Source organism: Falco cherrug, chromosome 13 (assembly GCF_023634085.1).
Source record: "Falco cherrug isolate bFalChe1 chromosome 13, bFalChe1.pri, whole genome shotgun sequence".
Taxonomy (NCBI): domain Eukaryota; kingdom Metazoa; phylum Chordata; class Aves; order Falconiformes; family Falconidae; genus Falco; species Falco cherrug.
The window spans coordinates 9,429,639-9,446,737 of record NC_073709.1 but is presented as its reverse complement, the minus strand read 5'-3'; the positions used below and the strand labels follow the sequence as shown (position 1 = coordinate 9,446,737).

Sequence of the window (17,099 nt, the reverse complement as noted above, 5' to 3'; positions counted from 1 at the left end):
ATACAGTAGAATGAGTGCAAAATCTAAGGAGAATACAAAATAACTATAATGAAATATATATTAAAAAATTTGTCTTTAAGAGAGCAGAAAAAGTAATGGGTGCATGAGTAGTTAAATGGATCTATTGATTTATTAATTTATTTTAAATTGCAGCAGTTAACATACCCATATGCAACAGTTAATAAACCTACACTAATATATGTATTACGTCAGGAGAAGGTGCCACATGCACATGTCCATTCCCTCTGCTGACAGTAATAGTATTTCAATAACTTTATCCAGTTTGATTCAGTTATACTGGCTATTTAGGGTGGCACAGTATTTTTCTGTGAGCATGCCTTCCTTAAGGTAAAGCAATTGTACCGTCAAGGAAGAAGAGAGAGGACATAAAAAACCCTTTTGAGCTAGTTCTGAGAATAGTCTCTGTAATAAATGATTTGGATATTAACATCCATGTTTTCAGTTTCTTGGGGCCTAATCATAATTCTTTTTTTTTTTTTTTTTTTTAAGGAGAGAAATAATATGTTAAAATTGAATTTAGCAATGGAAACTGGGAAAGTCCTTAACATTGGGATCACAGAGTAGGGATTAACCAAGAGGATTTTTAGGAATATAGCGTTGAAGGGAGAAAAAGACAGTTATTGTGATGTAGGATCTAGAGCATTTAAGAGAGGTGTTTGGACAGGGAGGATGAACATGGGAGAATCTCCACACAGAATCATAATTTCTGTAGACATTTGTATGTATACAGCCATAAATACTCAAGACTGAGAGTAAACAATTGGAACTAGTTAAAGGAAGTGACAAAAGTGGAGGAAAGAGAATAAGGCGGCGGCTTCCTGATATGGTTAAAATAATGGGGGAGGTGTGGGTGTTTACTGGAGTACTTGCATGTATTAGAGGAGAAGATGGCAGCCAACAGGTTTGTACCAGCAGATAAGAACAAGAAAGACACCCAGCATTTTGATGGAAGGATGAATATTAAAGCCTGGAAAAGGAAAGAACTTGAGGGCCTGGATTTGTTGGCACTCCTCAGAAATGGCTGCTTGTGTATCTGCTGAAGAAGAAGGTTCAGTCATTGGTAATGGGGGGGGGGGGGGGGGGGGGAAAGGACAACAAAAGCAAAATGTTCCTCCCCCTCTCCCCCTCTCCCCCTCTCCCCCTCTCCCCCTCTCCCCCTCTCCCCCTCTCCCCCTCTCCCCCTCTCCCCCTCTCCCCCTCTCCCCCTCTCCCCCTCTCCCCCTCTCCCCCTCTCCCCCTCTCCCCCTCTCCCCCTCTCCCCCTCTCCCCCTCTCCCCCTCTCCCCCTCTCCCCCTCTCCCCCTCTCCCCCTCTCCCCCTCTCCCCCTCTCCCCCTCTCCCCCTCTCCCCCTCTCCCCCTCTCCCCCTCTCCCCCTCCTGTATTTCATTTGAGAGATAAATACAAAGGAGGATGTGAGCAAGATAATAAAAGGATGTACAAAAGAAGGAAATTAACATCAGATATTTTAAACAAGAATAGTGAAACATGCTGGTTGAAGCACTGGGAATGGATGAGTTCATCCATAAAGAGTAAAATGTATAGAAAAAAAAGACAAGAATGCCCCAGAAGGAGGAGGAAGATAAAAAGCAGCTGGTGAAGGAACCTCTGGTAGAGGTGTTAGTGAAGTACTTGCTTTCATGACTTGTGTAGAGTTCTTTCCAGTTAATTATCCATTGAATACAGTGTGGTTTTACTTGTTTTCTTATATTTATTTCTGATTTATTAGAAGAGAATCCAAACTTGGGTTAAAAGCTCAGACCGAACTGAGTGAAACTAAAGCAAGCTCAGCTGCAGATGTTCTAGTATTCACTAGTTAGTTTAAAAATCATTATCTTGTGTTCATGGTGAAAGGAGAATTATTAGAATGAACAATGTTAAATTATTCCTGTGTGCACACCTGCCTCTGGCTTACACTGCAACGCTCAAAATATTATTGTTTCTTCCTGGTAGTGTCTGTCTAATTAATAAATAAATGCTAAATATGAAATCTGTCTGCTAATGAGTACTAGCATGACAGTGTCATGCCCAGAGATGTTTTCCTACTTGCAGTTGCAACATTTGACATCTGGTGTGCATTGTTTTCATACTGCTGGTAAATTCTCCAGCTGGTAATCTTGATTGCGCTGACAGACACAGCTGCTCTTCTTGGTTCACTTCTAAATTATGTTTTTGACCTTCATTGAAGAGTTAATCCCCCTCCCTTTCTTCTTCCTTTGAGTCTGTGGCCACAAATGCTTTCCAGAGAAAAACCACAAATGCTTTTGCTGCTGCCTTCTATTGATCAAAAAAAGTCTTCGGTCATAAAAGCTGGAATTTTGTTCTGCTACAACTAGGACTAAGTTATAGATGGAAAACTGGGCTTGAAATAGAACACAATGTATTGCAAGTAAAAAAAAATAAAAAATCCCTTCAATAGAGTAACTGCTTTGGTACAGTTAATTTTGAGTGCTTGCCATGAAAGAATAATGGTATAAGAATTCATAAAAGTATAAAATATCACTTGTTTATGAGTACCATAGCAAAATGATCAGGCAGTGGCTTGTAAGGAAACATCTTGCTTTCCTGTTTTTCTAGGGTGGTAAAGAGCTTCAGTTTTTATTCCTTTCATCAGTCTAGGACTCAAGTTTTATTCTTAAACTGAGGGGTTGTCACAGTGGCTGATTTTGGACTGGTTCAATTTAATGAACATGAAAACATGTTTTTATAGCAAGTCTTTTATAAAGTGAGAAGGTTTTGAAGTGTACTGTTATGAATTAGACTAATACTAGAATCATAAATATATAAAGAGGTACATAATAAGGAAAAAAAAGGATCCTGCTTTATACTCTTAGTATGATTCTTTGTGCATTGGAGGTTAATACATTTCATAATAGGACCTGGCAAATGATGGTTCTGAATCCCAGATGAAGATTGTGGAGGTGTAGAAGACCTTTCTTACAAGGCAAACACTTAGAGACTTATAAGCTAGATACCAGCTTACCTGCAGACACTGGTATGCCTGAGAGGTGGAAACATACTCAACCAACTAATGATCGGCAGCTCCTTAAAAGAGCAGTGGGACAGGACAGTGGCATCGGAGGCTTGAAGTGTTTTGTACATCCTGACCTGCCAGAGCTTCTGCCTATTTAGCACAGTGAGCTCTCCAAGTACTGATCTGCAAGTATCCTTGCAGCAGGGGTTTATTTCCTCCCGATTTAGAGAAGACTGAGTTCTGCAGCTGGCTACTCGCCTCCAGAGTGGACTGCCTAAATGCTAACTCACCAGCATAAAATGGCTGAGCCTGCAAGAGCTGTGGAACAGTTTTGCACTGTGACTAATGACTGTTTGATTTAAAGCATACTTTCTGGAAAGGTGTCCAGTCTTTTTTTGAAAAACCAGTTGCCTGGATAAGTCACGGTTTCCTGTTGAACATTCATTTAAAATGTTTGGTTGAGCGTTGCTTTAAAAATACTGTGAAGCCTTGCCAGATGGCCTAAGTTCACACCTTATTGCTGACAGTCATCTTTGGTTGATTGTCCGATTACTTGCCTTTAGCTCTGTCCTAAAGCTGGAAGTATTCCAGCTCCTCCACCACTGATAGCACTGGCAATGTCATCTTCGCTACCTGAACAGTAGATATCTCACTGACTTCCCTCTGGTTCTTACCTGGAACCCTTACCTCACTGCTGCAAGCAGCTCATCAGGGCATGTCCTTGCCGGTTCAGCTGTACTCTTCTTTGTTTCTTGCCGTCCCTCTTGACACGAGCAGTTTCATAATCACTCGGGGCCGGTGTTCTACATAGATTGGCTGCGAAGAGAAATGAACTTTTCATCGGAACATCTTTGACTCTTTTACATGCTTCTTGGAACTAACCTACACCACCTATTGCTACAACTTTCCCAGGCTGTGCCTGGGAGCCTCAGCTATGATGAGCTTAATGAACAGTTATACTCTGTTTTAGAAGTTGCCAGTCCCAGGCTTCCCCCTTACTGAAGCAATAGCATGACAGATTGTTTCAACGTTAGGGCTGTGCTTTGGGAAGGATGAATGGACTTCCTGAGATCTCCTGAAGCAAATTCCTGCATTGCCTATCTATTTGATGGTAGAATTGCCACATAAGCTGACATTCAGCTGTTTCTAGCCATTAGTGAGGCTGTTGGAATATTCTAGGTTGCTGTGGAAGTTTCTAGCTGCAGCCGTGAGAACAGATAAAAAATACTTATCTGTGGACTGCCTCTGCACTTTACCCAGCTCCTTGTGTAGCCATAACTGCTGCAGCAGGAAAGGTTAAGACTTCTAAACTGAAGGACAGGGAGATTAAATAACTTCATGAACTAGGAGATGTGGTTTTTTTCTTTTTGGTTATTGTGATGTTGACTCATGAATTACTTGATACGAATTCAAGATCTTTGGTAAACAATTAGTTCTTTTAGATTTCCTGCCCAAACTGTCTTCTCTTTCTGAGTCTTCAGGATAACCTTCCAGATGTTTGGGGTTTTTTATGGATCCATAATAGATCCAACAGTTGATCATAGCATCAGCTAAGAAGGTTGTCCTGTGTCCTGGTTTCAGCTGGCATAGTGTTAATTATCTCATAGAGGCTACTACGGTGCTGTGTTTTGGCTTTGATGTGAGACTTTTCAGTTTCTCAGTTCTTGTGAGTGAAAAGGCTGGAGGGGCACAAGGAATTGGGAGGGGGCACAGCCAGGGCAGGTGACCTGAACTAGCCACAGCAGTATTCCATACCATGGGACGTCAGGCCTGGTGTATATACCTGGGGGTTGGCTGTGGCGGGTGGATCGTTGCTTGGGACTGGCTGGGATTGGCCGGTGGGTGGTGAGCAGTTGCATTGTGCACCACATGTGTCTTTCTTCCTTTCCCTCTGGATTTTACTCTTTCCCTTCACCTTTTCATTATAACTGTTATCATCATCATTGTTATTATTGTTCTTTCATTTTTATTCTGTTTCAATTATTAAATTGTTCTTATCTCAGCCCTTGAGTTTTACATTCCTTTCCAACTCTCCTCCCCATCCCTCTGGGTGACGGTGGAGTAAGCAAGCAGCTGCGTGGTACTTAATTACCAGCCAGGGTTAAACCACAACATCTTGTTACCAGAGCTCTGACCTCTTTAAAGATACTCTGGCAGCTTCCAATTAATCAGTTCCTATTTTCCTGAACTGATTTGGTTACCTTCTGAGAGCTTAAACAATTTTATTGTTACTGCTGGGAAAATAGGTCTATTCTGATGGCTATAGGGTTGCTCCTTGGAGCTCTGTCCCTATTGCAATTGCTGATGTCCAGTATTTGAGGTCTTAATGGTTGGTGTAGCATTTGGCAGAGCAGTTTTAAGTGTCACTTTGCAGGAAGGGCTTTGAGACCTTCTGCCATGTAATTTGGGAGGGGGAGAAAGAACTCCTTGAACTCACCCATAATATGACTTTAGATGTAAAAAAAAGCAGAACGGGAAGGAAGGTAAGTTAGTTGCGTAGGCTGCAAGTTAATTGAGTCCTCTCTTAGTTACATAGTCTTCGTATCTTCTTGTTCCTTGTCTGCTTGCCTGGTGGAGGATGCTGCAGAGGAAAAGGAGTTATTTAGTCTCAAATGACAGGCAGCCTGTGCCTGCAATGTGAATTCACATACTGACTGCATCTCTTGAAGGTTCTGTTATGGGTAGGCAGCTTTCTTTGATTTAATGTTATGTATCTGTGCATAATCAAGCAGGAGCCCTTTTATCTCAGGCAGGGTCTGCAGAGTATTTGCTCACTTAAGGCCTACAGTGTTGTGTGTGCAGAAGGTGTAAGTAAGGAGCAGGATGCACCACAGAATTTTTTTTTCTTGGATCTCCCAAGTATCTTATATTATCTTAGTAACTGAGAGTAGTTTGTGGTGGGTAATGTTATTGCTTGAAACTAGGTACTTCCTCACTGTGTTTTCAGTAGTGCTTGAAGTCAGAGTGTTTTCTTTCCAGTGAAAAATCTAGTCTTAATACCAACAATGTGCAGTTTTGGTCCTGTGTTACGTGTAGGTATTTGAAATAATCTGTCGGCTCGCTATGTTTCTTCGTATGTGTAAACTTGCTGTATGATCTGTGTGCTGTATGATCTGTGTATAAGTGTTGCTAACTTCTGCAAATTTTGTAAATGTTGCAATACTTTTGAGATATCCTTGTAGTTCAGCTTCATAGGTTTTGCTTTTTGTAACAGCTTAATTGACTTAGACAACAGATTTCTAAAAATCTAATTGTAGTATTGAATGTACTCCAATTCAGTTGCCAGTTTAAATCTGTCTTTGACAGATACCCAGTTCATATAACATGAATAACTAAGCTTTATGTTATGGCAGGCTTTAATATTGCAAAGTTGCATATGCCGTTCTTTCCATTTTCTAATGAAGCAAATTCAAGTTGCTTTGCGAGATGTGGGGTAACAGTAGCGGAGTGTTCCATATTGCTGTGTTTGAAAACATTTGTCAGCAACAACTGCTGTCTACACCAAATGTTGTGGTTGCAATATGCAAACAGAAACTTTATCTTTGACAGCTAATTTCATTTTCCAGTATGAAGAAACATAGTGGACAGGGAGACCATTTCCAGTTCATTTTTCCTGTTGAGATGTTAAGTGTTGTAATCAGATTTATTTGCCTTTGCTAACATTGTAAAATGTAGCAAAATCACTTTGCTCTGTTTGAAGTGATACATACGATAAATGCTGGTTGTAGTGATTGTTGTTGGTTTTCTGGTGGTGGGCTTCTGTATTTTGCTTTGTGAGTAAAAGGTCTGTGAAAGCCTTTTGTCAGGGGAAGGGCAGGTATCCACTGCTCATTGGGTGAAAAAACACATCTTGGAAGAATCCTAACTCTAATTTGAAAATTAGTGGAAAAAATTGCAGAGTTTGTTTAGTTAACAGGAATACTAAGTCAGATAATTCAGTCATTTATTTCATACTACAGAGACAGTCTTTTAACTTCATGAGACAGGAAAAGTGTATGTCACACTTTTTGGTTTTTTGGGTTTTTTTTCTTTAATCTGCATTCTCGTCTGGAGACTGGGGAATCGTTCAGAAATTTTTACTTGAAAAGAACGCTGTGCATACAGTAGAGCATCCAGTTCTCTCATAAAAATAAGGTATTTATATTTGTTGGAAATAACCTTCAGTGCTAAGATACTAGTTAAAATATTTGGCTCATAGACTTCATGGGAAGTAGGGCCTCTGAGATGGGAAGGTAAGTTGAGTTTTTTGGGTTGAGTACCTTACGTAAAGCCATTAGTTCTGGAAAACTCTTCATAGTTGGCCGACATAGTTTAGAACAGAGCAGAGAAGATGGGATTCTATATCCAGATATGCAAATATAAATGCAATAACCTGACTTAGCACCTGCTATTCAGAATGTTAACAATCACATTTTAAGATATATGGCAATATTTTAGAATACCTCTATGAAAACCTAGGACACTGAACTGAATAACTGATCGTTCATATGTGGCTTTAGACTGTCTAAATGCATGAATGAATCATTTAGAGAAATTAAAATCCTTTCGTTTTCAACTGTCTTGACTTGATATTTTTTCCTCTAATGCTTTGTGTGAATGTTTTTAGGTACAATAATAGTGTATAGTAATATACTTAACCCACAGAGTAAGTTTGAGCTTGGAAAACCATTGGATTCCTAAGCAACCTATACATAGAATCAGTATTTTCAGTATCTGAGATCCAGAGGCCCATCATCAGTATGTCTGGCTTTCTGTCTTTTGCTAACAAAGACTATCATTCTGGAGCCCCCCCCCCCCCCCCCTTTTTTTTTTAAAGACTTCATCAAATAAGTTACACGTGGGATATTCTGATAGCAGCACTTGCCAGTATTTTGTGGGGCACCTTCTCCTGTCATACGGCAGGTTTACATTTAAACCATGTTGGAGGAGAGCCTTCCAGGAGACAGAGCGGCAGAAGATGGCTGTTGCTGCCAAAATGGGCTATTACTGTCTACAAAATAAATTGGGAATGCATGGACAGATGCTTCTCATGGTGGAAGCATGTATCCAGCTAGAAGGCTCTGAATTTCTAAAGACTGTATCAGTTTGGTGGTACTTTTCTTTAAGGAGTAAATTGTAGAAAGCATTTTCATTGATGATGTGATGGTCTTTCATTTTATTTCATCTCAATAGTGTAATGAATGGAAAAAGTTTCTTTTATAAATTATTCTGTCCAAAGTACATCCTGAGCATGTAGTAAGAAAGCTAAACACATGAAGTACTCCCCAGATTTGCTTAAGAACTGAATGTGCTGCCATCTGGTAGTTGTACTGTGTCCTCTTGGCAGCAGTTGATTGACTTCAGTTTTCTCATGCAGCACTGGCTGTCTTTTGGCTTAAACTTTATTTTACATTGTATTTATGCTTTTAATGAAAAGAAAATGAAGCTGTTGTGACAAGCTAATACTTTTATGTGAGTAAAGGGAAGACTTTTGGTCTTTAAAGAAAAAATATTTTTATATTAGTTGGTCTCAGGGTTGTTTCAGAATATTGTCTATGAGACATGAAGTAAGTCTTGGCACAACTTGTGTTATTTGTATTTTGTATTTTTTAAAAGTATACTAAAAATATGTAACTTGAAAAGTAGATCAAATTTTCATGATGAAAAGATTAAACCGTATGTTGTTGATGTAGCAGTTAACACTTATTCCAGGGCAGAAAGACCTATTAATGTTGGACTTGAAGGGTAGTGGGAAACTTTCCAGTGTGTATCAAAAGGCACTGAGAGATAGTAATGTTCCGTGACCTGTCTACAGCGCTGGGGTTGAGGGACTTGGTTGCTCCATGGTTTTGGTTTGATTAGGATGGAAAGAGGGAAGCATTGTCTGTTTGGATGGCAAGTACATGGAGCAAGAATCATTGTCTGAAGGTTGGTTAGATTGTGCTTTATGGAGGGGTGAGAAGCAAAATCAAGTATTCAGTCTAGCATTTACTTCTTTTCCTTTTAAGCTGTGGACATAAGGTTCCTCCTTTAAGCTGCAGGCAAAGATCTGTTGTGACTAACTGATTTCCTAACTGTCGGGACCTCTTCTCCTACCAGGTCCTCACCAACCTCACTTTTCTCTGGGGAAGCAAATTGAATCAGAGTATTCTCAGGGACAGTAAAATTTCTGTTTGTAGAGCTGAAGATATAGATAACCCTGTCGGTCTTAATCTACCTTTCCTTGGCATATGGTTTCCTCAAAGAGAGGCTTCCATAAAGCTGAGTGGAGGATTAATTCAGGAAGACAGTTTTTTTTTCCTGTTTTTGTGCTCCCAGGCATGATTTCCCCCAGGTGTGGGTTCATTCAACTTGTAACTAATTCAATTAAAAGCTTTCCAGTGATGCTTTTTTTTGTTTGCCTTTTATTTTTATGTTTTTAAAATCTAAACATAATCCTCTGTACAATCTGGACTTAATGTAAAATATGATGTTGGGATATAAAAATGTAACAAACTGTACAAATAAGTTCTGTGGTTGCATTTAAAAATACTAAATGTTCTTTGATCTTTCTGTTTACTGGAGTTTGTTCATATAGCTAAGAACAAGGGAGATATAATTGTAAGAATTCATTTGGGAGTTTGTCTGAAGTTGTCTTGACATGGCAATGGTATCCTTTCATATTACTTATTATTAGGTACATATTTTAAACACTTATCATCCTGAGATCTGTCTTGCTTTTGTTCTACATAAGGCAGCCATTGGTGAAAGTAATAAGAAGTAGTTGGTGTAAACAGCATATGAATTTGCTCCGTCTTATAAATTATGCAAATAAACAGGATGCAAGTAAAGACTTTTAGAAAGATTTCATTATGTGTGGTTTGGGTGTTTCTGTAAATGGAAATGTACAGATGTTGGTGAATAGTGGTTTGGGGTCTTTTGTATGGGAAATGTGTTTTTCCTTTTATAGGAAGTAGGGTTTTGTATAGGCAGTGTGTTTTGGACAGCAATTTAAGCATAGATACTTGATAATATATCGATATATATTGACTATCTGCTTATCCTCTCTTGCATGTTTTACTTCCCTTGCTCAAAAACTTATTAGGATATTATGCTTGACTAACTTAAAAAAACCCAGGATCTATAAATTTCATATGGATTCAGTGAAGCCTCACATTTTACTGCTGCAATTACATAAGGGTCTTTTAGGTATTTAAGACAAGCATATGCAAAGGGCCAATTCATAACTTGGGTCAGAAAACTAATTTACATAAATCAGGCCTCTTGGTAGCTATAATGAAAAAAAATTTATTAAAAGATTCGTGATAATGATGATAGTGCTGATACTTCTTCTGTTTCAGTAACAAGCTTTCTCTCTTAGGCCTCTTGGCCTAATCTTTGGACTTCTGTGCTTTTTACTGTATTGCTACAATGATCTGCTAATAACTCAGATCACTGTATAAGCAATCTCACTTATAATTAATGCCTGCCTTAGAGTGCACCACTGGTTTGTTTTGATTGCAGTATCTCACTAAGCAATCCGGTGGTGTTCTTCCACTAAGGAAATTTGCTAATGTGCCCGTCAAACAATACTACTTTTACACTGTCATCCTGTACCACTTTTCATTCAGAAATTTTCACAGGCTGGGAAAAATGTCTTGGGTCTGTTGGTCATAAAATAAAAAAATACACCTTCTTCAACTTCTTGTTTTTTTTTTTTTTTTTTTTTTTGCTTTGAACCTAGGAAATAACATCTCCAAAGAATTGTCAGTTATATTTTGCGGGAAACTGTAACAGATTTGAAAAGAATCTTTTCTTCTTGAAGTGGTAAATCACAGTTGTAACCAAAATTGTTCTGAAAGTAGGAAGATGTTCATATATCAAGCAGAAAGGACAGAGATCAAAGTTTTAACAGTAAAATGAAAATCTTTAAATGTTTTTAATTAAATCTCATTCTGTAATTTAACTGAAAACAAGACCACCTAAGAGTAGACACTGGGATATCCTTATCAAGAAAGAAATCAAAAAAAGCTGCCTCTGAGATGCAAAATGTCACTTTGATGCAATGAATTGTAGTTAGTCTCAAATCACTTTCTGCTCAATTGATGCAAATTATTCTTACTGCACGTTTAAATCTATACTTTTTGTCATAACCCATTGCCTCATTGCAAGTTATACATTTTGAAGCACTTAAATCTTTTAAATGGGATAAGGTACATAGAAAAACTTCAATATGTAGTTGACTGCACTCACAGGAAGCCGTAACTTCTAAATGCCAGCAACTTCTATGTTGTGAGCTTTATATCGTAGTTGCATTAATTTCTAGTTCTTAATGTAATAATTGTTGAAGTGTTCTTTGTCTGAGCATTAATGAGTCATTTGGTGAAACTTGTAACTCATGAGGGAGATGAAGGGCAGTGTTCCTGCTTCGGTGGGAGGGATGCCTGGAGCGTTGCTCAAGCTGCCGAGTCCCTGCCATGGCCACTTTCTGCCTCAAGCCTCTGGAAATGCTGTTAGCAGCCCTATTGCTTTTTTTTGTTCCTGTAAGCCTCTTTTCTACCTTTTACCAGAGCCCACCCAGCAGCTCTGAAAGTAGGAAGCAGTAAAGTTTGTTGAAACATGCTTCTGACTCCCTTTGCTGTTCTGTTTATACACTTGCTTTAGCCATTTGGCCCTATATGAAAGCAATCAATATATCTGTACAAGGCTCTTGCTGTAGCTCAAACTCAATAGTGTGGATGAAAAAATAGCCAGTATAAAAAAAGTGTGTAAGGGGGGAAAAAAAGTAACTACTTGTAACAGTAAGTCAAAGTACCTTTTCGTAAGAGAATGCTTTTACCCATCAGTAATAAAATGCACCTCAGAATATAAAGTATCTTTGCCAGATTTTTAGTGTCACTGAGTTACAGTAGAGTTAAGCTGAGGTTTGTGTACACAAACACTTGCCCACTTTCTGGCGCTTTACTTTCTGGCTGAAATATTGCAGAGCCATCTCAAAGGCCTGCTTTTAAAGCTTCTCCATGGAAAAGATGCTTGTTGACAGAAACACAACTGCTCTTTAGGTCCAATTATTTGACCTAAATATTTGGTGGCAACAAATACTTTAGAGTAAGTCTTTGGGGTTTTTTTAAGTGGATGAGAGATATTTTATGCAGAGAAATTTTTTCTTTGCATCCTGAACATAGCAGTTGCATTACGCTCTGAAGCGTTATCTTTGTCCAACAGTTCATTGTGTCTGAAGATTTCTGTAAGGTACATTTCTGTATGCAGCACTAAATTTTTTTGCATCTCTCTAAACAATAGAAATATAAACCATGGAATGCCACAGTTACTTTTCTTTTTATGCTGGATATTCCTTTCTTCTACTTTCAGTGCATTGGGTCATCCAGTTTACCTTTTCTACACATCTGTCATGGTCCTTCTCTTCATGCATTAAACATTGCAAACAAAATGAAAAAGGAATCCCATTTTTTTGCAGCTTTTCAAGTTGCTTTGCAGTTTGCCCTCAGACTTCAGTGATGGAGCAGCTTAATTGTTCAATACTTAGAAGTTTGCTTTGTGTCCTGCATAATTTTGCCTCTCTTTTCACTCGATAATGCTCTCTTGACTTTTCCACAGACTCACATTTCAAGACTTCCTCCTGGAGCTGTGGCAGGACAGTCTGTGGCAATAGAAGGAGGAGTTTGCCGGCTGGAGAGTCCAGAAAGCTGAACAGCTGATTCCTCACTTCATTGCAAAGAATGTGAATGACTTTTTGTACAATAAGTTTTTTGTGTTTTAACAGATGTTGGAAATTCTGCTCTTGTTTTATACCCCGTATTGCAACCATGTGCACCATAACTTGAGACAAGTGCTGCTGTAGTTTATGTTCTCACTCTGTGAATGGGGGTGTGTGCATGTTCATTTTTTCCCTAATAAAATAGGAACTCTTCCCAGCTGTGTAAAGATTATGTATGATTAATGATTGTGTTTTCATTGTTTTATGTTTGAAAAATAACTAAAAGTTTTAAAAAATTAATTTAAAGATAGGATCACAATTTTCATTCATGTTCTAAATTTAAGAGTAACAGGCCTTTGAAGTGGCTCTATAATTATGCAAAAATTGTTATGGTTTCTAAGTTTCTCAGTGGTTTGAGGAAATCCAGAGGTGGCTTAAACATGGGTTGTTTTTTTCCTCCCCAATAAGGAGGACTTCTTTTGTCAAAGAATGGTTTCAGTGAAACAGACTAGAGCAAAGTTAAGGCTAGAATTGTTTTTAAATAGTCTTATAGGTCATATCTCTGTTCCCAAACTAAGATGTTAATAGCTTCAAGCTGTATGTATTACAAAAAGCTATATGAAGATAATGTATCGTAATGCAGTCTTTATGTATAATGGAATATTACAATGTAAATAAGAAAACAAAGTTTATTGAAAGATTCAATATTATTCTTCGCTTCTGTTTAAATCTATTTTTAAGAGAGGTACAGAAATGAACATATTACTGGATGCGAAGTGCAATGTATATTAAACAGATGTTGGGAGAGCTGATAGTAGCTTTCTTATTGACAAAGCAACTTCCTAAAGTCCAGCCACAGCATGGGTATTTATATAACTGTGTGTATTATGTATGTACTGTGCATAAATTTACTGTAATTCTTTTTATACCTTCAAAAAACCTGCATTATAAAACAGTGTAATCCTTGTCTGCCTTGTGAAGCACTGGCAGCTGAACCCTCGTTTGTCACCAGTTCTGATATGTTAGCCAGATCGCCTGAGTCCTAAAAGTAAGTTCTGACGTACAATCTTCCACTCAGTACTTTTTTCTTCAAAGCACTGGCAGCAATAGAAGACTTTTGTAATTAATTCATTGTCTTGATAAGTATGCCAAAGAGAAACTAAAATAGTTCATCTTTTTCCCTGGTGGATATTTGATAATTCTGTTTTCAGAAATAGTGGATGAATAGATACTCAGACTTGTATTCACTTAATCGGGCATTGTACTTGCCTGTTTTTTAATGTTGTGCCTGCCTATAACAGACATACTTGACTGACTAAATGGTTACATTGATTGTAGTACCAATATTTCATGGAAAAAAAATCTTAATAAATTTTTTTTAATAGCCTGAGTTCATTTTCACTGTTATGCTACAACATACATTGACATACTCTCATCTTTGTTTGTTTTTTTTTAATTGTGACATCAGTGTAGTCCTATAGTTGAAGATATTTCTATACAATTCTGTAAATTATGTGAAACAGGCTTTCCAGGTTGGAGAACCAAAAAAGTGGAATGCATCCATCTTGAAATAGTTTGTGCTGAGGTATCAGACTGGATTTTCGGTGATATACTGGTGGTCTGATGAAATGAAGAACTGCACTTTCAGAAATGTTACAACAAAGAAGCTGTGTTGTCACAGTCATTACAATTGCTGTAACAGGCAGCATTAAATGACTGTGTGGATGCTTCACTATGTAATGAGTGAAGAATTGAAGTTCATGTGTATGGGTTTGTACATACCCTCATTTGAAAATGGCATTGTTTTTGGAAAAGCTAAAGTAAGTGTTGGCCTGCTTTCATTCTTTCATTCTAAAACTGCTTTTCAGAGTCAACCTCGTAGAAACTTTGGCATGAATTCACTCTTTCATGGAATAAGCATGGCAGAATGGCTTGTAAAATGTAAATCGATAATTTGTTTCTTCCCTTTAATATCTCTTTATGGAGTTGCAGATTCCAGTGTATGATTTTTCTTTCCCCACACTATCTCAAAGTTTCATTTGTGTGTATACATACATATATAAAACCCTATAACTCAAACAGCAGGTAACATGTTTTGCTTTTACTTTGCTTTTCTGTCTATATCATACTCCAATCAAATATTACTATTTTTTTTTTTTTTTTGTCAAAAAAGCCAGGCTTCTTCAGGAAGCTACTTGGGAATCATGGTTTAAAATTGAGCAGTGTGCCTTTTAATTGTCCAACATTTTCTCCTTCTGTCTAGGTAGAGGAAAAAGGAAAAAAATAATCATCTCTTGTCTTGAGAATCACAAGCAAGGTGCAGAGCACAAACCAGGTACAGAGCCAACTTTTGACATAAGGTATGAGAAGAAAACTGTGTTAGCATATATGAATTTCTGTACCAGTAATTGTGAAGTCTGACAGGAACAGAATTGCCTATCATCCAGCTCCCACTTAAGCCAATGAAAGATCTTACATTACTTTAATTATGGGTATAATTCTGCTACCAGTTCTATTTTGAACTTAAAAGGGGCTTATGAAAAATAAATGGTGAGGACAGACACGCTTTACAATGACGTGATCCGTAAACTCTTGTACGTGATGAGTAACCATTGCCACTGGCATAAGCAGATACTGTCCAAGAGGAAATTATACAGTTGACAGCAGTTGCTGGCTAAAATTATAAAGGAAGGGCAACCAGATGAAATGCATATAAATACAAACAATTAGGATACTGTTGTTTTTATACTCAAACACACAATTACATGTCCTAGAGTATTTTGTAGCAGACGGGTTGGTGCCAGGGTAGTCGGTCTTCTGCCATGATAAATTTCACTGCTAAAAGCTTGTAATAAGCTAAAGCAAACTGAACATGTAGCCCATTTTTTCTTACTTTGCTTCTGTACCCTTGTCTTCACTTCTGTACCTTAACGGTGTGGTCCTGCAATGAGTGAGTTTAGGGAGATGCAGTTGAGCAAGTCATGGAGGAGAGGCCTGCTACACTAAAAAAAGTTTAGAGATGGTTTGAATTCCATTTTGTGTATTGTATATGTATAAAGAGTATGCTTCTCTGCTTGTGAATAAACCGCTGGAAATGCTCTGGAATACAAGAGATTTGTCTGAGGGGGAAGAGGGGGGCCTGATTTAGGGAAACTGCAGCCTCACCTGTAAAGGAAAATATAGAAGATGCTGTGAAAGGAGAAGGAAGCCTAAGAGGAAACAAAGCTAGTAGTAAATCCAGGGGTATTAGCAAGGCTGTGGAAACTGCTGTCGTTAATTAATATGTAAGTTAATAGCAGATTCTCAAAAAAGAAGCCAAAACTATTGGTTATTATGCTACTACATGTGAAAGAGGTGCAACATTTCACAGTGGCATGTGGTAATGGGGCAACTGGACAGTCTATAGCTCAGTTTTATGCAGATTTAGATGGGAAGTTCTAGAGTATAAATCTGCATGTTGGAATTCCACCATAATGTCTGTTTCTTCTGATTGTTATGAGAGTCATTTTCTTTGAGTCAACAAGATATACCAAAAATCCTAGTCATTCAGCGGTAGCAGGATTCATTTGTTCATAGACATTGAATTGCATGGCAACTTTTTATAGTGTTAGGTTTGTAAATAACTGAACACCATCTGCAGTCTATATCCAACCCTATTTCAAAAGCATCTCCTGAATCTCAAAACGTTTGCTGCTCTTTAACGGTATTTAGACCCATGTAATTCTAGGTGACTGCAGGCCCATTCTCTAATTCACCTTTCAGGTTAAAATATGACTTAGTAAAGAATTCAGGTTAAAAAATGACTTGGGAAAGAATTGGGTCAGCTTGACTGGCAGCAGAAGGCTTACAAGAGAACTGAAGAATTGGAGGGAAAGCTTATAATGTGGCTAGGTAAGGAAATAAAGGGTCTTGTTAGCAGAGTGTACAAAGAAACTTAACAGGGAAGAACAGGAATCAATGTAAAACAGGTAGAAAACAAAATAATTTTTAAGAAAAGAAGAGAAAGAATAAGAGGAAATAGTTTTGAGAACTTCTAAGAAACCTGGGTAAGAATTGATACATCCTTCACAGCACTGCTAAGGCTCATCTTCCAAGGGATATTTGAAGAGTTGAAGGACTATAAACTCTTGTGTTATATCTGGCCAGGATTGTAATGTGAAAGGCTCATTTTGGTTTACAGCAAAGTGAGGACAAACACAGAATTTGTGTGGCTTTTAGCATGGAGTGTCAATGGAGGTTTTTGTAGATGCCTCGCAGGTGAGTTGAGAAAGTGCCACTGCCTCCTGTCAGAGTCCGGATCTGCCAAGAAATGCCGAGAACCTACAGCTTGTAGGAAATTGTATTGAGATTTTATACGGAAGCCGACATCACTGATAGCTTGTGGTAAAGAACTCCTGTAGTGGGTCTAAAAGTAGTACTGCTGATTAATAA

General features: G+C 38.1%; 1 protein-coding gene across 4 annotated transcripts in view; it reads left to right on the top strand.

The window, feature by feature from the left end:
- TASP1 (taspase 1) overlaps window positions 1–14,058 on the top strand; it is an 87,807-nt gene extending 73,749 nt beyond the window's left edge. For all 4 annotated transcript variants that reach the window (XM_055725795.1, XM_055725793.1, XM_055725794.1 and 1 more), the window contains one exon: window positions 12,569–14,058. In XM_055725795.1, the coding sequence (XP_055581770.1) occupies window positions 12,569–12,661 (93 nt within the window). In that variant the 3' untranslated portion in view covers window positions 12,662–14,058. The remainder of the gene's footprint in view (window positions 1–12,568) is intronic.
- The last annotated feature ends 3,041 nt before the right edge of the window (window positions 14,059–17,099 follow it).